This window comes from Saccostrea cucullata, unplaced genomic scaffold (assembly GCF_032062105.1).
Source record: "Saccostrea cucullata isolate Sc308-1 unplaced genomic scaffold, CSIRO_AGI_Scuc_v1 ctg512, whole genome shotgun sequence".
Taxonomy (NCBI): Eukaryota; Metazoa; Mollusca; class Bivalvia; order Ostreida; family Ostreidae; genus Saccostrea; species Saccostrea cuccullata.
The window spans coordinates 258,567-281,072 of record NW_026935905.1 but is presented as its reverse complement, the minus strand read 5'-3'; the positions used below and the strand labels follow the sequence as shown (position 1 = coordinate 281,072).

The following is a 22,506-nucleotide window of genomic DNA, read 5'->3' as shown; positions in this document are numbered from 1 at the left end:
TAGCTATTCTGAATAGCTTAATAAAGCTATATAGCTAAATCAAGCTATATAGCTTAATCAAGAGATTGTGCCGGACATGACGCTTAAGCTATGAGAGTTGGGTCCCAGTGTTTTGCGCAAAAGAAAATCCCGAATTTCATGAAATTTTTGTTTTATAGGTATTAAACAATTTCTTAAGAGCAGGTTTGGCATATTATATTACATGAAAGTACCAAATAATGCTGAGTGACACTAGCTTTTGAGAAGGGGTCTAACAGTTTTGTCACATTTCTATTGTTATTCATATGCATACCAGTTTTCATTGATTTGTTTACATCAAGTCGCAACTTGGCCATTGGTCTCATATGCACAGAATGTGTATTTTAATTTAAATTTATTTATAGCCAAAGGACAATGTTGCTGGCCAAGTTGTGGCTCATATCTAATTTTTTGAAAAAAGTCTCTAAACTACCATAAAGTTAACCACTAGATTAACAGGTCCCCAAGTGTCAACTATTGATATTATAATCACTTTACTTACATGACATTCCATGGTTCGATACTCCAGTGCTTTCAATGAACAGCTGTTGAACATTTCATTGTGTTTGTCATTTGAAGTTTCTATTCGGACAATATCTATCGTACTTCCAACTTCAAACTATGCAATATTTTTGCGCAAATTTTAATAAGGTTCGAAGATTAAATTCTCTTTTTTTACTGTGTATTTTTTGTTAAGAGTGTTTTGAAAGAATTCTGGTATTGGTAGTGAGATTAGTAAATATAGGCTCATGTCGCCTCAGTATCAAGGTCTGCAGGGCGATACATCTACCCCATCCCTAAACTTTAGGATCATTTATTACTTCTGCACCATGAAACTACACATTGTCAATCTCTCTCTTTACCATTTGAATTCGTAGTGTAGCATCTGATGAGAAAAAATCATATGTGCTATATTGTTTACATTCCACATCCATGCGATTTAAATGTCTCCGCCTATTTTCGGATACCTTAAATTCAATAGTGGTCCTGTTCAAATTTCTGGAATTTAAGGCTTACACATGTTCTTTTCAATGGCATTATCTGTAATTATAGAAAATGTATGACAAAAATTTTAAGGCATAAATATTTTAACATATATGTTTGCACAATATATAATCATAGATTAATTTAGTGATATACAGTCATTCCCGTATAATTCATACAAATGAAAAAACGCTATGTCGCCAATACATTTCAATACATTTCAAAGCTATGGTTACTGATATTCAAATTATTCCTTGACCCTTTATGTTAACATATTTTGCCACACAAAATAATATTAGCTGTTATATTTTTTGATATTTTTTCTCCGAGTATTTACTAGTGTTGGCAAATCGGACGATTTTTAGTAACCGGTTACTCGCTTAATCTTCCGATCGAGTACCCGGTTACTCGGATGTTTTTTTTAAATAGTTTCCGTGTTTATTATTAATCTCATTCTTTTACTTATTAGTAGAAATATACCACGAATGTAACGTATATGAACGTTATATGAAAACAAACTCAAAGAAACCTTCGAAGAATTTTGATTTTAAATTTCACTTGAAACGGGCAGTCTGTTTAAGTTTGAGAAAATAACTTTATCAACACATGAGGACAAACGATTTTGCAACTTGGTGATATAACATTTTCTGTCATAAGGAAAATGCGTTCTGATCGTACTGAACTAGCGGGAATGGCTAAGAATCGTCGAGCGATAATGATATAGCCGTGCATGTTTATCATTTCCGAAATATGTTTCAATCTAAGGTGATCTTGAATATCTGTAGTTTCACCCGTATACGACAACTTTGATTCACAATAATTTGCATCTGACAGATTTTGAGTCAGGCGTTCTTTAACAATATTTCCAAGCTTTAGATGTTTGTGGCGGCATCTTGTTAAAGTATATCCCTCTAACTAACACAGGTCTAAATGAGGTAATTATAACTCGGGTCTTCAAAACGTGTAACCCCTGGCAATTAAAGTCTTCAATTAAACTAATCAAAACAAATCGATCCTATTTGTGAACCACTAAAGCAAGCCTAACGGTAATCAAATTGGGGAAATGTGTCGATATATACATTTACAAATAACTTAAAAACTATTTTATACGTTTTTACTTTGAAAAATTTATTTTTATCCGAGTAACCGAATAGCAGTTTTACTAACCGATACTCGCATCGTTCGACGGTTAACCGGTTAATCGGGTACTCGTTGCCAACACTAGTATTTACACAAAGGGAAGTCCGGAATCGTATAAAAGGCGATGTCGCCATCGTATACCTTGCTGGTTAAATGTGCATAACCTGGTCGCATTTTGTTTTAAACAAACAAAAATTGTTTTAATTAATGAAGAAACATGTCAAAATCATATAAATGAAACTTTCATTGGTAAATGAATAACAATTTTTTAAACAGACCTTGATCATCGCTGTCGCCAAGTTTCACCTAACCTACCATAACAGTGTTTGAATAGTTTTTAAGATAATACAATATATCGTTAGTAGAGCTAAATCTGTGTTTTTGTGTCTAATATATATTAAAACTTTAGCACAGAATCCTTTTTTAAGCAAATTAATAAATCCGTGTTCAAAATTTGTAAAAATACGGATTTTTTATAATGTCGCATATAAGAACCTAACCTACGTGACAGCGATTGTGAAGAAACAGAGGCTATGTGAAGTACTATTTCAAGGCAGTTGATTGACACTAATGGGTATGTCTAGTAAACAAAAAACAAATGTAAGGAAAGTTACACAACAATTCAGAAATAAAGATATTATTGATGGTTCTAACCTCCGTAACCTCTAACCTCCGTAACAGTAAATCAACAAAATCTGACGTGTGCAATATTTCAGGTGTTTAAATCTACCAGATAATGCTGGAAGTTTACTCTTTAAGTTGACAACAAAATGGAATATAAGAATCATAATGAATTTAAAGCAAAAAATAAAGGTATATTTGAAAATATTGTGGTAAAAATGGCCTTAACTTAGATGTTTTTGAATATTACAAATAATAATTATAGTGTTTCTTTTTCGTTTTGTAAATGTCTAATATTCCGTAATGCGTATGGGCATAAAAAGGTCACTCTTATGTGAACTATCAGCGGTATACAGTGAAATTATGCTCTTTTATACGTAAAACCAGCGATGTAACGGAGGTTGGGTTTTTCTGCAAAAAGTGAATTTTCGTGTCTTTTAGTGAATTTTTCACATATTCTGATATATTGAATAAGTTTTCTTAAAAAATTATGCTTATGTGTGACCATGGTGACAGTTACTTCACAATGATTCAATAAATCACTTCATCATTACAGGGTTCAGTAAGGTATTTCGTAACGGAGGTTAAAATTATTTGGGATTTTTTTTTAAATAAATGTATTTGCCTAAAAAACGTTAAAACAAATATTTTTATCCTTTCTTTACAAATAAAGTATGTTTTCCAATTATTCTTATTTAAATTCACCATTAGGTAAACGCATTCACACCGATTCTTCGAAACGAATTTTGTAACGGAGGTTATAGAAGTTGAAATCTTCACTTTCACATTTGCAGTTAAAAAAGACAGTAACATATTAATAAATATTTGAGTAAGTTGATTGACCCTTAGTAATGCTGAGCGACATAAGTTTGTAAAGCTGATAGGAAGTCTAAAATTCGTTTTACTCTTTTTTATAAATATTCATAATAACCTCCGTAACGAAACACACTTTTTGGTAAATTGCTTTAAAATAGAGGGGGAAACAGTTTAGTTTTACTCTTAATTGTGTAAATACATTATTTTCAAAGTGTGTTTTACACGTTTTACAAAGTATTTTTATCTCTTAATCTCCAAAATGAGTTTGTGTAACCTCCGTTACAATTTTGGAGCAATTTGTATATCACCTTTTCTTTTAAAAGTGGTCAATTTATAATCAGAAAAGGTCTTTCATTCTAAAGATATATCCTTTCATTTTTCAAATCAAGTGGTCAAATAATGTAATATTCTGATTGCTTGGCAATATTCCTACTGGAAAATAGTGTTTATTTTATTGTCCAAAAATTCTGTTATCTGGATTTACACATATTTAGTTAATATTTTTTATGTTTGCAGTTCAGAATTTCTTCTGTTATAATTTAGCTGTATATTGATAAAGCTTCGAAGTTCAATAAAAATTAAAACATGAACAAAGATTTATAAAACTTTACAGATGCTTTTACAGAGTTATAACCTCCGTTACGGAGTTCTTGCATGTGTTGAGTTGGAATGGCCATAAAAACAAAACGAAGAAATATTTACGTGTAAAATTTCATTTTATCAACAAAGGATGTTTACTTTATCAATCAAACACAAAATTATATCATTGCTCTTAAATTCGTTTTTCAATACTATGGACTTGGTAATTGTATGAATTATACGGGAATGACTGTATATTGAAATGTAAAGATTAAAATGGGTAGCTGAAAAGGTTCCAAATGACATACTAAATTAGTGCACTGTCATTCTTTCTGAATGACTAATAGTCTCAAAGTCATCACATGACTGAAGTTTAACATGTAAAAACAATTTTTTTTTTGCAGCCATTGAACAATGTCTACAAATTATGAGAGGATGCGTAGTTCTCAGCAAGTAGGATTTTCTAGGCATCTAAACTCGGGAGAAGAAAAGAAAGTTCCAAATTCTCGTCAACTTCCAGAATGGGCTTGGAAAGCTCTAGTCCAGATTTTAGGAATCAAATTGAAAGGCAGGAGGAGGGTGCCATGTTTATCTGTGTTCCTTCACGCTGTTACTCTATTCCTTGCTACGGTATTCTCAGTCACAGGCATGGTACATACTGTGTATGACATCAGGAGCAGCTATTCTCAAACCACCTTAACCATAGGCTTATCTAACATCATGCTTGGCTTTGGGTGGATATGTCTTGGACTGTATTCTCAGAAACTTGCAGGAAGACTTTTCTCAAATCGCAATTTCTCTGAAAGTGTTCGCATTCATTCTCGTACATTTTTCAAGGTCAGTGCTATTGGATTGGTGACTTTTCTCAGCGTGGCAATGATCGTGCTAAACTGTTACTCAGACTTCCACATCTTTGGACCTAACAACTGTGACAAGATCTTTCTACATAATTCAATCTGCCATATCATGTTTGCCTCCCACGTGGCCTTCAGCACTATGTCTCTGATCTGGAACCTTCTGGTGTGTTGTGTCTTGTTGTCTGTTTGCAGAACTCATACAATGGGTATTCAGACTTTAAATAATTAAATAAAACAGACCAAAAAACTAATTAAAAGATATATATATATATATTTTTAATTGGACATGTATCTTTTAAATACTTGAGCATAAAGCCAGAAAATGAAATGCAGTAGTATAATTATACTTACATGTAATATCAATGTATTTTAATTTGGTAAATATTTTAGTCAACAGTCTAAGCCCTAAATGTACAACTACATGAAATAACATTAAATTATGTGGTCATTTCAACTTGAGAAACCTTTAATGTTTATTTATTGTGATTTGTAGGTCTCAGGAAGTTTATGTTGCTTCTAGAGGAAGATGCTCGACATTACATGCGGAAGTTCCAGAAACAGGAACCTGTACACATGTGTCATCTAAGTCATGTGGCATCAGGTATTTTACAGTTTTATTTCATACTTAGTAATAAATACAGGTTTTTTGCATATGCGATATGGCTGACGTCACAATAGTTGTATCAGCCCTGCAGGGATGATATGGATTTGTGGGGCCGATTTGGATTTGGCTGAAACGGATCAATATCACACCCTTAATAAATAAAACCTAAAAAAACAGTACTTGTGATCAGATACATATTTTGGGGGTTACATAATTCTCTTAATTTTTACTTTTTGAATGTAAGGAAAATCTAATTGACAATTATTAATTGATTATTTTCAAATTACGGATCGGGGACATTTGAAATAGAAGTACATGTAGAAACAAACCAAAACCATATGAGATAAAAGACCGTGTACATTGTAAGAAGTCTGTGCAAGATTATACTTACTTATTTTCTTCTCTACTCAATGTGTTCTGTATTTTATTACTAAGTATGTAATAAATATAATAAAACATACCGTTTTCCACATCACATCCTGTATCAGCCCTCGACCAATATCAGCCCTCGGGCTTGGGGCCCTCTGGCTGATATTGGTGTCTCGGGCTGATACAGTATGTGATATGGAAAAGGGTATGTATTATTCTCTATATATCCAACACACTGAACACAGGTATCATACACTGATATCACAAATATCATTATATAAATACACTGTATGATAAGATTGGTACAGTAAAACTTGTTTAGTACCCATGTCCAAGATACTTGCGTAAAAGTTCAATTGCACCTACTCAAATGTTTGTCTATGTACATGTCTAAAAGTTCCTACACAAATGTATATCCAATATTTTTTCCAGGGACTTTTTTTTATGGTAAAAAATGTCTCCTGAATACATAGAGTCATAAGACAATCATATTATCATAGTACAGTATGTGTTGTATTATCATTGCACTGTTCAAAATGAAAATTTACTTCTGCTAGTTAACAGTATAAACTTTATGGTATACACCATTGGTACTTTTCAGTCATCATATTTTAAGAATCCATCATCTAAGAGTGTATGTAAGTTACCCAAATATAAACCAAAAATATTTTTTTATGATCTCTGTGATTGAATATTTAACAAATGATCTATCTCTGCATGATAATTACATTAGATTTAATATAATTTCTATTTCTATGTCTAATATTTTTGCTATGAATCAGCCCTATTAAAGAGAGAAGAATTTGTGTGTATAATTGAGCTGAAATGTGGTCTTTCTTGAAGTTTCTTAATTGTCTTATTTTTCCCTCTCCTTTTAAATGTTTTAACGTTTCTTGGTCGGTTTGTTTGATTTCATTAATAAGACAAATATTCCTTAACAGATTTCTGATAGTCGATAAATGTCTTTGCAATCCACAATTAACTTAAACTTTGATGACAGCTAGTAAATATCACTGTACATGAAAAAAATAAATAAAAAGGTTAAATTTGTACAAAAATCCTCATGTTATCAAACATTGTATAAGCTTTAACATTACTTAGAAAAAATATACTCTTATTGAAAATGTTGTACAAACCATCAAACATTGTTTTATACTTTTTAAAAAAGTACCATTATACATGTACCTAAATAAAAGAATTTATGGTATTTTTTCAGAGGAGGGGGCTGATTTTTTTATTTGGGATGACAACATATCCGCAAAAGGAAACCGAGCCCAGACCTTAGAAGGAAATGATAATCCTGAGGACATTGTTTCTAGCCAGTCCACCAGCACAGTGGAAATCTCCGCATCAATAAATGATGAGGACAAGGTAATCATATTGGATTAGGGGTTCCATGAATTTGAATTTCACAATATCATGTTTGTGTTGATGAATTTGCATTTCACAATACATGCGTCATCATGTTTGTGTCATTGCTCATAGACATCATATCAAAGTTTTACTTATTTCCAATCTATACTATGTGTCTGATGCATCATAGGATTTCACCTTTTTACACGCCCAGATCGATAGCTCAGGGCCACATATTCTTTTTGTCCTGTATGTCTGTCTGTTGCCATCTTTAACCATCATCATAACTTTTGAACCACGAGAGATAGAGACTTCTCATTTGGTATGCTTCCTCCACTAATTAAGCTCTTGCAAATGACATCAAGGTCAATGACCATGTACATTGACTGTGACCAATATGCTAAAAATGGCTTTTTCGAACTTTCGCAATAACATTTGAACCAAAGGAGATAGAGACTTCATATTTGATATGCATACTCCACTAATTAGGTTCTTTCAAATGACATGAAGGTCAATGACCTTATGACGTTGACTGTGACTTATATGCTAAAAATAGCTTTTTTTGAACTTGCCATTGCCAACAGGTGCATAGTATTTCACAAACTTATCTTCTTTTCACAAGCACTAAAGCTCTTAAATTAAGAAACCCCCTTCCCTCCCAAGCCCCCCCCCCACCCCCCACCAAAATACTTGTATTTGGCTTGTTTTTTCTTTTGTAAATGGCAATCACATTAAAATGATAATTGTTTAAAACATACAAATGATGTATCACAATTTATGTTTCATTCGTCTTACAGGAAGTATTTGAAGAAAGTGAAGACATACCCTCTAAATTCTCCTTAACGAGGCTAGGGGGTGGCAGCCATTTTTAGACTATTTCAGTCTCCTTTAAAAGGAGAGCTCCATATAAAGATATACAAAATGATAAAATTTTAAAACTAAAATATATGAATGTTTTCATTGCCAAATGATAGTTGACAGCTAAATATACCATATCTTAAAAAATAATTTAAATCTGGTGGTTAATTTAAGATTAAATTTTTGACCCGCCAGCCTCCTTAAAGTCAGTACTCAGTCCAGACCAGATTCTCCACTACTACTGGAGGTTATCAGTAAGTATCAGTAGGTTATCAGTAAGTATCAGTGCTCAGTCCAGACCAGATTCTACATTATAACTATAGGTTAGTAGGTTATCAGTAAGCATCAGTACTCAGTCCAGACCAGAATCTTCACTATCACTGGAGGTTATAGTAAGTATCAGCAGGTTATCAGTAAATAACGGTATCAGCAATCAAAATGTTCAAAGCAGATTCTTCACTGCTACTGGAGCTTAATCATTAAGTATCAGTACACTGTCTGGTACAGATCCTCCAGAGCTCTTCAGTAAATATGCTCATTCCAGACCTGATTCTTTACTAATACTAGAGGTTATCAGTGAGTATCAGAACTTGATCTTGACCCTTTGCTCACTCATATAAAATGTTGCTTGAACCTTAATAATGTATTTTATAAGTTATAGTATAGCTTGCAGGGCAAAATTGGGAAAAGGAGACACTTCAAGTTTGCAAATAAGAGATGTTTATGTCATTTTAAAGAGTTATCTCTCTTATCAGAGTATCGATGAACCTTTAAGAAGTAAAGTTTCATTTTATCAATAAATCAAAATTCAAATAATCTATTGAAAGCTTTAACAACTACATGTACATGTACATGTATCTAAATTTGGAAGATTTTATAAAAATTTTATTATACATTTGTACTCTTAAAGTAAACTACCTTTTTTTTTACACATATCAAATGATTTAATCAAATTTGCCTTTCCAACTTTACAAAGGAAATTCCTTTGAAATAAAAAAAAATTAATACAGATTAATGTCATTTTTGTACATGTCCTCTACTACACGAATAAGTAGTTTAAAGTTCAACAAAACTTGAAAGGCATGCACAGATAATTATGAAAAAAAAATTGATAACCAGTTTATTTGTTTATTTTTCCTTTATTCAATATTCACATTTACCTTTCCCAGAGTCGTATGCGGCTGACGTCCACCTGCCTACAAAGATGGATGGCCAGCTGGATTGCCTACGTCATTCTGTGGTGTGGTGATTACATTATATACTGGATCAGCCATCACGCCACTGTCCTCGAAATCTCTCAGTTTCTGATCCCAATGGCTCTACTCTTTATCACCACATCTGCCTTTGCAGAGGCCAACTTTGAAGGAGAAAGGATGATCCAAGTATGATTTTCAATGAATATACGGTAGACATACTTTTTTCCACGGGCTCATAATTCCGCGAAATCTCTAATTCTTTTCAATCCACTGGTAGAAAATTATACGGGTATCTTAAGACCCTCTTTATATGCACTATATTTGCAATAAGTTCGATTGTACAAATTTTGTGACCACGTACGTAGTGTAAATTAATACTACGCTGAAAAAAAGTACTTCTTCACTAATTAAAAGTTGATAATATTTTTCAAGTAAATAAAGGTAGGTTAGCAACTTTGTTTCAACATAATTTTTCAGATAATTGAAATGAATGATTATTTGAGTGTGTTTTTCTATGACGTACTACATCTATTTCCCATTAAGACAAATCTATTTTTAAAAAATCACCCCTTATGCGTATATTTTTTACAGTGTATTTATCCAACAAAAGATAGATTAAAGACCCAGGCTTTCCTTGCACAACAACCCCTACAGATGAAGGTAAGAGCATGTATTAGTTTATGTGATTTAACTTCCTTATAACTGAATTTTATTGTACAAGTGTATTCAACTCATGCCACGCAGTGTCACTTTAATATATTATTTTTAAAACTTATACAAAGGGTTATCAAAAAAGTTTGTAGACTGGGGCCATAAAATTCATACCCCTAATGTGTAAAGCCCAAAATAATTGGAGTTTTTCTAAGTCCAAAGGGCATAACTCTGTCCAAAATGGTCCATGATACCCAAATATTTCCATTTCTAATTTTTTTTCTCTGTGATAACTCTTTGAAAGTTAGGGGTAGTTTATTTCTTGATAATTCTGCCGGAATGTAAATTAGGCAGGTTGATAGGTCGGGAGCTAAGAAGGCCTAATACGCATGCAATTCTCGTGCACATCTGTCTCTGTGTCTGACGTTGAGGAGGCCAAATATGCATGTAAATCTCGTGCGGCTGCCTTTGTGTTTGACGTCGGTTGGCGAGGACTATTGAAATTGGCATGGAAGTCATCATGTGATTTAAATCTGTTTATCTACATTTTTAGCTCACCTCAACGAAGTTGGGGGGAGCTTATGTGATACCCTCGGCGTCGGCGTCCCAGGTTAATGTTAAGTTTTTTGGAGCAGTTTTCTTTTTAATTACTTCTGTGTCCTATACTGATTAGACATGCATGGAAGATGGTTTTAGTGTGTTTTATTGTACCAGACAAAGTTTCAGATGCTGCAATTTCAGCAAAGGAATGACCAGGTTAATGTTTTTGGAGCAGGTTAACATTTTTGGTGCAGTTTTTGGTGTGGGTTCCAAGTAACTATAAGCCCTATGTTGACCAAACTTGCATGGATGATACATCTAAGGATGCATACTACCGGGCTTGCTTCGGATGCTGAATCTGACCTACATTTTCCAGTTGAGTGAACAGGTTAAAGTTTTTGGTGTAGGTTTCATTTCAAAGTAACTATAAGTCCTATGTTGACCAAACTTGCATGGATGATACATCTAAGGATGCATACTACCGGGCTTGCTTCGGATGCTGAATCTGACCTACATTTTCCAGTTGAGCGAACAGGTTAATGTTTTTGGTGCAGGTTTCATTTGCAAGTAACTTTAAGCCCTATGTTGACCAAACTTGCATGGATGATACATCTAAGGATGCATACTACCGGGCTTGCTTCGGATGCTGAATCTGACCTACATTTTCCAGTTGAGTGAACAGGTTAAAGTTTTTGGTGTAGGTTTCATTTCAAAGTAACTATAAGCCCTATGTTGACCAAACTTGCATGGATGATACATCTAAGGATGCACACTACCAGGCTTGCTTCAGATGCTGAATCTGACCTACATTTTCCGGTTGAGTGAATAGTTAAAAGTTTTTGGTGCAGGTTTCATTTCCAAGGAACTATGAGTTCTTTAATGACCAATCTTGCATAGATGATACATCTAAGATGCATACTTCCAGGCTTGCTTCTGATGCTGAATCTGACCTACTTTTTGTGGATGAGTGAAAATGTTAGTTTTGATGCATGTTTCATTTCCAATAAACTATGAGCCCTATAATGAGCAAACTTGCATGGATGATACATCTAAGGATGCACACTAATGGACTTGCTTCGGATGCTGAATTGGACATACATTTTTCAGATAATAGACAAGGTAAAAGTTATGGTTGCAGGTCTATTACCAAAAACTATAAGGCTTATATAACATTGTGTAAACCAAACTTGCACAAATGCTGCATCAAGAGATGAAGACTCTCAAATTTGCTTCAGATGCTGGATTTTCATTACATTTTCATGAAGAAGAAGTAGTTTAAATTTTCTATGTAGGTCTATTTCAAAGTATCAGATCAAAATTGCTTTTAAAAATATTTTAATTTTTGGAATGTATACTTTTTGTTGGTTAATTGTGTGACTTTGCCTTACTTAAAGACAACATTCGTTGAAGTGAGCTCTGTAATCTCTGATTACCTATGTTTAAAGTCTAAATCTACAATTTTATTTCACAATGAAATGGAAATATAAGGAATCACTGTCTAGTTAGGAGGGTATGTCAGGGACATCAAAAATAGTGGGAAACATGGGATAATTTAAGCATAACGGGCTTCGCCCGTTATGCAAATTATCCCATGTTTCCCACTATTGTTGATGCCCTGACATACCCTCCTAACTAGACAGTGATTCCTTAAAACAGAGCTTGACCTAGATATTCTTATGATAAGTCTGCATGTATACTAAATTTCATTTCAATATGTGCAAACTCTGCAGAGAAAATGAACAGAAACTAATGGTGGACTGACAGACAGAACAACAGACAGCAGCAAAGCAATATGCCCTCCCTTCTTCGAAAGGGGTCATAACTAGGTTTACAGGAGGAGGGTGGATAAAAACCCATATGGCGTAATGATGGTGATATCAGGATTCTGAAATAATCAACAGATTAGGAATGTAAATGAATTTATCTTGTTAAAATAAGTGTTAATTAACTTAATTTCTCCTGTAGGTATTCAACATTAGTGTATCATACAATGCCATCCTGGGAGTGATTCTGGCGTTTGCTGCTGCCATTGCTTCTCGCATCATTCTGGATGAACTCAGCATGTAAGGACGCCTGTACTCCAAGATACCACCTACATAATGACATTTCTAATTTAGTGTACAAATATACTTGTCAATTCTCTTGGCCAAAATATGCTAGATTGTGGCCAATTAATATACTCACATGCAACTCTGTGGGACAAAGGACTTTATACTCAACCAATTAATATACTCATTCAGTCATTTGCCCTCCATTTAGGACAATGGGCTCTATAGGCTTGGCCATTATACTCATTTACTTATACTCTTTTGGAAGGTACATTTGTTGAAAAATGTTTATTTGTTGAGAGCAATTAAAATTGCCATATATTTTCTGAATTTTTTTGCTACTATGTTTTTTTCATGAATTAAAATTCTTTCTGTATTTATTTATTCTTAATTGTTAGTAATAAAATCAGCTACTATGAACATCATTATGTTGGTGTTTGTATCTTGCATGGCAAGTTAAATGGGATGAATTGTTCCAGTGGCTCCTGAGTATTAATTTGAATATATAATAAATGAAAACAGATATCAGACTAAACAAGATGTGTTTGTGAAACACATATGCCTGTATGGCAAGGGTTGAATTCTCTCAAATGCATGTTGAACTCCAAAGGTCAAGGTTAAAAGTGTTGGTACCCAAAGGAAGGTCTTGTTACTTTAAGGGATACACCTTTGCAATATGAAAGCCTTTTTTATAACTGTTCAAAAGTTATGACCAAGGTAAAAGTTTATACTAGTAAAAAGTGGGTTCAACTCTTAGATCATAGCTCTGTTTTAAAGTTATGGCCAAGGTTAAAGTGTGGTATTTTTTTTTTGTAAAAGTAGGTCAAACTCCCAGGTCAAGAGGTCAAATTATTTTTTTGTAAAAGTAGGTCAAAATCCAAGGTCAAATTTGGTGGTATCCATGGAAAGGTCTTGTTGCAAGGAATACACCTGTGAAAAATAAAAGCCATAACTCTATCCACTCAATAGTTATGGGCTAGGATAAAGTTGACAACAGACAGACAGAGAGACAAACAGACAGCACAAAAACAATATACCCCCATGATCTTTCCATTCCGGTGCATAAAAAAACACCAAAATATCGGGTCATGATCACGTGAGCCAAGGAGTTATTATTAGCACCTTTAAATTTCATTGATTTTTTTCCAGTTAATAATACATACAATTTACTTTCCAATAATAATCATCTAGTTGTATCACTTTATGCCTATGGATCAAAAGACCCCAGGGGTACTTACATCGTTTTTGTACTGTCTGTTTGTTTGTTAAATTGCCAACTTTAACCTATTCCACAACTATTGAGTGGGTAGAGCTATGGCTTTCATATTTCACAGGTGTATTCCCTGTGACAAGATCTTTCTTTGGGTTTCACCAAATCTGACCTCTTTCACATAAAATACCACACTTTAACCTTATGGCCATAATTTTTGAAGAGTGGGAGCTAGGGCTTTCATACTTCACATGTGTACTATTTCTTGTGCCAGGACCTTTCAGCTGGTACACGTATAAATATTTTTGACCTTTTTACCATAACCTAGGAGTTTGACCCACTTTTTAAAACTTTAACCTTGGTCATAACTTTTGGACAGTGAGAACTGGGCCTTTTTATATTTCACAGGTGATTTCCTAATGTAACAAAACCTTCCTTTGGGTACCAACACTTTTGATCTTGACCTTTGGAGTTTAATGGCATGCATTTGAGAGAATTCGACCCTCATCATAAGCTGCCATATGGAGGCATCAGTTTTCACAAACACATTTTTTTTGTTTATTGAAAATATCAAGAAAATTGATGGGTGCATGGAATTCTTGGAGTAAGCAAACATTGTCAACATATTCAAACTGAAAGAGGAGATTCATGATTCAGGTTTTATTAGCCTTTTACAGATAAGGAATAAAGAACTACGAACGATAGTATTGTTCTCCCGCCTACCTCTAAGTCAATTCTCAAAAGTTAACATATTCGAATGATTTTCAAAATATTTATAGATATTTATATGAATTTTCATAAAACGTTACTTATTTGGGATATCAAAGAGAGATAACTCTATAATTTTGGTAAAACTTGTGTTTTTCACTATAGAAAGCAACGGAAAACGGAAAATATTTTTAAAACATCTTTCCCCCCCCGTGAAACAAAAATTCCTTTTTACAGGTAATATGTACTGTCATTTTACAAATTTATGCCAAAGCTTTTTGTGTTTCACGGGGGGGGGGGGGGGGGGGGGGGGGGGGGGGGGGGGGGGGGAACATATGCTTATAGACAGAAAATGAAAAAAATGCTGATTTTTCACCAATTTTAAAGCTATTTACAACTAAATAATTGTATTTTATATTATATATGTTCTGTTTATTTGCGTAAAACATAAGAAAAGATATGAGATACATTTTATCTTATTTAAGACTATTTCAAAATATGGTGATTCTTGAAAGTTCGATTTCACCAGAAAATATCGTCTACACCCCTTTTTTCAAAAGCTGGAATTAATGATAATTTACTATCTAGCACTGGAATTAAAATGATTAATCAATTACCATAGAACTGTTCTTTGTATTAAACAAAGATGGCCTAATTGCCATTAATATTGAATTTAATGGGTGCAAAATGTAGGCGGGAATCAAGAGTTGATAGAGTTCATAGTTCTTCCTATCTAACATTCCTGTTAAGTGTATTAATTATTTCAAATATCAAGCTTATATTCACTTTACTTACTACTGCCTGAATTAGGACCCTTTCTCTTGGTTTTTCATCTTTAAACTTAGTCAACTTTTGATGATTCTTCATGTACCATTTTCTTAGTTTACTTTTTGAACACAGACTAAACATCAAATTTCTCTCATCACCTTGCAACTCTGGAGATTACTTATTAATATTAAATGTCAATTTCAGAATTTAGTCTTTTTAGGAGCTATTTATAAACTTTACATGAATATAATGAATTTAATAAAAAACCTAATAAAATCTGATGAGGAGCAAGCATGAATTTGAGTTAAAACGCTTTCTATGAAAATTGCTATAGAAAGGGGAATGACTCTTTGTCATTGTAGGTTTTGGTTATACATGTACATGTACTAGCAATGCACCAATTAATATGCTGTTTGGTTGCAGTATGCTTACATTTAACTCCCAAAACACTTCTCAGAATTACTGCTGATCTGGCTAATAGTTCTAAACATACATTCACTCACACTTTCCCCAACCTTTGCTTTCGACATGATCATTAGAGAAAACCAATATCATTAAACATATAGAGTTACATATCTACAAATGGATTTTTTCTAATGCTGCATCACCAAAAACATAACTCCCTTAATGTCAAGTACAAGCTCATTTAACATCGAGCTACCCAGCTACTCCACTAAAATGGAATACTGACCATCCATGTCCACACCTTGTCTGTCAATTATCCCATATTTATGCGGGCAAGAAACCTGTGACCAAAACAGTCAGCAACAGTTACTATTATCGACTAGACCTTTTACATCTTCCATATCTTGCACAAGCCCCCAAATGCCTTGACCTACATTATCACCTTTCTCTCTGACAACATCATTTCTGTGGCAAGCATACAACTGCAATATTTATAATAAATACATGTACCTTGCAAACAACTTCTATACACTGATGCTATCCACTAAAATCCTAGAAGATCAAATCCTCCCAAATGTCCTCATTTATAGTTACTGTATACAGAGAAATTTTTGCCCTCTTTAGAAGTGAGCATGTTTAAAATAAAACAGGACGAATTCAAAGTAAACAGTATAATATCTTACACAGTAATCTCTCTGGGCAAATTTAAAACAGGGCAAACTTGTTTCCAAATGTGAAAGGGCGAAAATAACACGGGGCAAAAATAACCCTGCATACAGTACTACATTATACCTGTTAACTGTGTTTCATTGGGAAAAAGAGCACTTTGAGCACCCAGGATAGTGTGCTTTCTTCTCAAATAAGCAACTCTCTTTTCAATTTCTATCAGCCTCAATCCTAACTTTTCATATAGAAACAAATACTTTAAACAATATTTTTCTTGTCTTTATTGTATCACAAGATATGATTTACACCATTCTGCGTAACAGGGGGTTAACACCGTCCTCACGCAGACCAAAGTCTCCTCCGTCATTAAAGTGGTTATACTTCCTTCTCCAGCCGCCGTTGGGTGTGTTCAGTTTGAATGGCCACAAGAAATTGGCAGCATATTTGAAGTTAGGTCCAACTGTGTAGATCTCATGGATCAAATCTTCCATACAGATGATACCATATTTTCCTGAAAAAAAAAATTCCACCAAGATCTCACTATACATGTATGTGCATAAAACATGTCAAAGTGAACTAAGAGTATTAATAACGTATTTATATACAAACTATAACAACTTTTTAAAGCAATGACCATTATACCTAATTGTTTCTCAATAATGGCGTTGTCTGTGAGGGGGACACGCTGGTTTCCGACCTTTCCGTATCCTCGTTTGTATACCAACTCTCGCACACTCTTGAGGTTAGGGTACCTAAAATACAACAAAACTTTAAAATAAGTTAATTCAACGTCTCTTTATACATTGCACAATGAAGTTGTTTTTTAATGGAATTTTTCCTGATCAAGGGTAAATGACATTCCTAAAGCTGAAAAGTTGAAAGTTCAATACTACACTTCTAATATTATACATAATTTTCTTGGTGTCCAAAAAGTTTTTCATTTTGTAAAGAGGGTCTTTTGACTTGACACACAGTTTTCCATTCATATTTTAAAAATCAATATTTACATGCTTCTGAATGGAATATGCATAAAAGCATTGATATGCATAATATATTAACAGGAAAATTATTCTTATCCATATTTAGCATAATATGTAGTTTTATGGTCAGCTGTTTTATTGCAGCAAACAAAATATCAATATAAGGCCCCAAAAAATTATTTAATAGTTTCTCAGGCCAAAAAATTTAAAATTCAATGCAGCAGGCAGGCTTCTTTTTTTTTTTTTGAAGCAGCTTTTACCATTTTAAAGTCATTTGTTCAATAAAATGATAATATCTACTAATTCTTAAGTTTTGTTCTCTGAAATTAGTTATAATATGTATTCAACTTTAAATAATATTATTCCAAACATTTATTTAAAAGTTAACTCATAAAATACTGTAAATTTATAAGAAATGTATTGTTTTCCTAATAAAAACGACTTTCTTAGCATTTATGAAAAGGGGAATAACTCGATTTTCTTTTTCAACTTGGAAAAATTGAAAATTGAGTTACTTCCCTTTTCAATATGTCAATAAAATTGATCAATGCGGCCGTTTTTGAACTGATGCGGCGGTGCCTGAGAAACTATTGATTAATTTTTTTTGGCCTAAGTACAACTGCATGAATATATAGTAGGAACAGCTTTAATATTTCTTTCCTTACCCCCATGTAATGAAGGGCTCAGCAATTCTCAGCATGTGAACTGTAGCTTTGTTGAGTCTCACAAACACTCCATTGTTGATCTGCCTCAAACGGAAAAGCTGCATGACCTTCCTGGGCTTGGGATGAACTCCATTGATACTACAAAGTGAGCAGCAGCAATTGAAATATTGTCAACTTAAATGATTGTTTTATACAAAACACTCAAAATCAAAGGACTTGGAAATCTATAGTGAGAAAAATGTTTCATCAAAATTTTGTCTCCTGCTAGCAGAAGGAAGAATAAGCAAATCTAAATGTTAAAAGCTTTTCGATTTTAATAAGTTGCTCCTAGTGGATGATAACTCATTTTGTAATGATAATGTGATGTACATGTATATATGCCATTTGTACTATAGGTCTAATAAGCTACACTGTGATACTTTTTTTGTCTGCTTGCAAATGTTGATAAGGCTATCTAAATTTAATTCTCTGGTTCTCAGGCCAATTTTCTTCAAAATAGATGCAGGCGGGAGGCATTTTATTTAATATTTTATTGGCAATAAAGTAGATGAGGGAGGTGTTTCTTTAATAATAATTTTCGAATCTTCCTTAAAATGAAGATAATTTTGTTATTCACAGATATACTTTCCATGTCTGATCAAAAGGTTTGCTTTATCCATTGCTTATCAGCATGTGAACATCGTAGGCAATGTCTTCGAATGTATTTTCAAACGAAGTAGGCAAAATCTCTTTGCAAATGGCTACCGGAAGTGATATTTGAATACTAAACTATGAAAAAATAAGGACGGAACTGTTTTTTTCGGATTGGTCTCCGCAATACCAACTCTTTATTTTATCAAAAATACAACAAAATTAGCAATGTGGCTACCTCAAAACAGATGCGTGCGAGCCTGAGAACCAGAATTTCAATTTTATGTAGCCTAAGTTGCACACTTTTAAAACAATGCAGTACTGATATCACACAAACATGACAAAATGGTTTACCCTCTGATTCTCATCACAAATGCCAGCTTGGGTTCATCAGGAACAAAGAAATTTCCATTCTTTCTGGCTTGTCTCGCCATTCGGATGTCATCTCGCTCCTTAGCTCTGTACTCTTTAATGTACTTTTCTGCTCGTCGGAAAATAACCTTCTTCTTCTCTTTTAATTTCTGAAAATTAAAATTTTTTTTTAGACAATCAATTTTCACCTACCAGGTACTCATATTTGCAGCTAAAATCACCTGTTGGCACTAAAAACTGAACTGTGTCAATGTGAGCTCTTAAAGCCTGGGCAAAGAAAAAATTCGGACTTTGCACATTGATCCAAACGATTTTTTTCTGCAGTTACTCTGGACTCACAATGCATCACTTGTAAAAGCTACTTTTTCACCAAAATATCGACATAAGTTCAACAAAAAATTAACACGTCTTGATTTAATGGATAATATTGAAGATGAATAGTAAACAAAACGTTCTTCATTTACTTTCAGCACTCCTGGTCAGGCTTCTTTTTGGTAATACAACTTACTCATGTTGGGCACACCCCACCAAATGGTCCTTTATCCCTCGTTTGGTAGACAATCTCCCATATCCGTGACGTATGTTACTAACTAAATGGTGGTCTTTTTTATTCTATTGCAATTTTTATTAAATTTTTAGCGCATTTGCATAGGCATTGGGGAATTTTAGTGAACATATTCCTCGCACAATTAACATAAATCGGTCGAATTTCCATGTGCAATATTTCCGTAACTTCATAAAAACGATACCCATAGTTGTCTGTAACAGCCGAACTTCTTGATCAATCGATCAAAAAAAAATCTATTGTGTCTTGTAAGTTGTTGGATAAAAATTCAATTTTATTCAGTGGTTTAACTCTTGATGAGTTGACTTTCAATTTCTCTTTGGATTTTCATCAATATTTATCTCCCTGAAATCCTGTTAAACATGAGCTTCTCATGCTTTACTGGTATGGTGGGCACTTACTGCTATAAAGATTAATTTTTCTAGAGTTGAACTTAATATTTGTTGTTTTTCTTTTAGGATGAAGTTGCAGATTCCATGTGACCTTTTGTGGTTAAATATGTATACTACTGTTGAATTTAACCAAATAATAGAGAACCACTAAAAATTGTCTAACTTCCTTTAAATTAAAATAATCCATGCAAAATATGCTATATGACTCATTTTCCCACCTCGAAATTAGGGAATAGACGAGGAGAACAAATTTTGTACTTGTATGTATAACTTTCACTTTCAGAAATACATGATTAGGTCGTTCTAAAAATCTTTCACTTTCAAGAATATATTTTATGTTTGAGTTACCTAATAACAAAGTTTCATTTTCACTTTCTACATTATGGCGGACTTTTGATGCGATTCTGGATGATTTTGATCACTGACAGGGGGCCCTTATTTCCTGACAATTGAAAAAGACCCAGGGGGCGCTAATAGGGGCAGGGGCGGTTAATAGGGATTATACGGTATTTGATAAATAATTTTTACTAAAAAATTCATAAAGTGACTTTTGCAATTATTCTTGTTTTTGATCCAAGTACGTCATTTTAAAACAATAATTATATCATAATCCAACTGCATTTAGTATTGTAATAGAGAACAAAGTCATTACTTACAAAATAAAACGAAATAAAGGCTAAAACTTATTTTTCTCTTGATTTCATAATTGAAAATTAACACAAATGTGCCTCCGTAGTTAAATCTGAATTTTAATCAGGTTTAAAAATGATCATTGTTTTCATTGGTTTGCATAATTTGATTGGTTGCTTGGATAATCGAAATAAAAGGTAAAGAACATGATTTACAGGTGCAGCATAGTTGGAGAAGGAGAGAATTTTCATTTAAATTAAAAAACAAAAAAATATTGCACTTGTTTACATATGCGACGTTTTTGTCAATTTTTTGAATGACTGCGCAAAAAAATTGCACTTGGAATTTCTGATTTTTTTCACTCAAAACACTGATAAATATCTATATTTTATTCCACATGGTTCATAATTATGCGCTATTCCACGCCACTCCATGGAATTGAACACAACCTTTTTTTCTCCCCCAAATGGTTAGTAAAATATGTCACCGATATGGGAGATTGTCTACCAAACGGGGCATAAAGGACCATTTGGTGGGGTGTGCCCAACCTGTTACTTATGTCATGTGATGTCAGAGTCTATATGCATCAAATGTCATGTGCGGTTTGACAAACCCGACCTAAATATAAACAACAGAAGTACCTGTGGCATTCTGCACATGCCCTAACAGTCACACCATGCCCTAACAGTCGCACCATCAACATATAAGTAGATTAAATGTTCTTTAATATCATTAGCACTACTCAAACGTGACATTAGTGTTTAGTCGTACCAATTTGGCAAATTCACCTGCGCTAGCCCTGACGGCCGCATCATCAACATATTACCTTTTTCTCTAAACATATAAATAATAGTTTATTGCTTACCCGTTTATTTTCAAGCTTTGCGTTGGCAAATTTAGCTCGTAGTTCTTCATTTCTCTTTCTCTTCTTCAAGAGAGTTTCAGGCACTCGCGGAAGCTTTTTACTAAAAATAAAAGGATTCCACGTCAACAAATGTTATTTCGTTGTTCGTTTCAGTGTCTATTTTATTTTCATATATATCATACTTGAGCACCATTGAATAAATGTTTATCAACAGTTTAACGTAGTATCTTAGCTCAGTTGACTTCCAATTTTACATAAAAACACATACATTTAAATCAATATATATACTTGACATTACAAATCAATCATTTTTGAGGACAGAAATGGGGTTTAAAATGAGGAATTGATATTTATGAACGTGATGTTTATGGATTTAGTTAGTCATGTTGAAATTTACTTTTCCGGGGCCATGTTGAAACCATAAAAGGCCGCTTAGAAGGTTGCATGTAATAATATTTATAAATCTTTGTATTCTTCATTGAATCATTTTAATAATTTGTCAGATTCGCTTACTAGAAAATTAATAAGCTATACCCACAAACGAGATCAATTGTATTTAATTATATCCTTTTCTCACTTTTCGATGCCGCATATATCATATAAAAATGTCGGGCTCGTTGTTCGGATTCTACTTTCGTTTCTTCTCCCAGAAAACATGGGAAGCCGCAGCGATGATACTCTAAGATTATGGCGGTTTCTACGCTTTGGCAGTGACAGAAGTGTATATACGCCACGTATCAGCACTCTAGAACGTTCATTTGAGAACCTTATTTTGAGGTAAAAGCTTCTTTTCCCTCATATATGTTTATAACAATCTAACATACAGAGATAGTAGAACTACACCCTGTCAATGTCATGCCCGTGTTTTGCTAGTTAAAACTAGAGGAAGTGTGGGCACTGAGCTCACTAAATGATACACATCGCCTCCCATATTATTATAATGGCAAAGTCCATGTTTTGCGCTGAGAAACTCAAAATAAAGTGTCAGATCAAAAAGTAAAAAAAAATAGTGGGTG

The 22,506-nt window shown here is 33.5% G+C and overlaps 2 protein-coding genes across 2 annotated transcripts in view; one reads left to right on the top strand and one right to left on the bottom strand.

The window, feature by feature from the left end:
- LOC134244189 (uncharacterized) overlaps positions 1 to 22,506 on the top strand; it is a 30,190-nt gene that overhangs the window by 4,121 nt on the left and 3,563 nt on the right. Inside the window, exons 2-9 of the mRNA XM_062726459.1 lie at positions 4,563 to 5,221; positions 5,509 to 5,616; positions 7,205 to 7,359; positions 8,139 to 8,196; positions 8,395 to 8,453; positions 9,369 to 9,581; positions 9,987 to 10,055; positions 12,552 to 12,649. Coding sequence (XP_062582443.1) covers positions 4,573 to 5,221; positions 5,509 to 5,616; positions 7,205 to 7,359; positions 8,139 to 8,196; positions 8,395 to 8,453; positions 9,369 to 9,581; positions 9,987 to 10,055; positions 12,552 to 12,649 — 1,409 coding nt within the window. The 5' untranslated portion in view covers positions 4,563 to 4,572. The remainder of the gene's footprint in view (positions 1 to 4,562; positions 5,222 to 5,508; positions 5,617 to 7,204; positions 7,360 to 8,138; positions 8,197 to 8,394; positions 8,454 to 9,368; positions 9,582 to 9,986; positions 10,056 to 12,551; positions 12,650 to 22,506) is intronic.
- Positions 16,655 to 21,970, bottom strand: LOC134244188 (large ribosomal subunit protein uL30-like). Its single transcript, XM_062726457.1, has 6 exons — positions 21,888 to 21,970; positions 21,491 to 21,590; positions 19,021 to 19,187; positions 18,037 to 18,174; positions 17,034 to 17,143; positions 16,655 to 16,902 (listed from the first exon to the last, which is right to left on the bottom strand). Exons 1-6 carry the CDS (start codon positions 21,899 to 21,901, stop codon positions 16,694 to 16,696), a joined length of 738 nt encoding a protein of 245 aa, XP_062582441.1. The 5' UTR covers positions 21,902 to 21,970; the 3' UTR covers positions 16,655 to 16,693.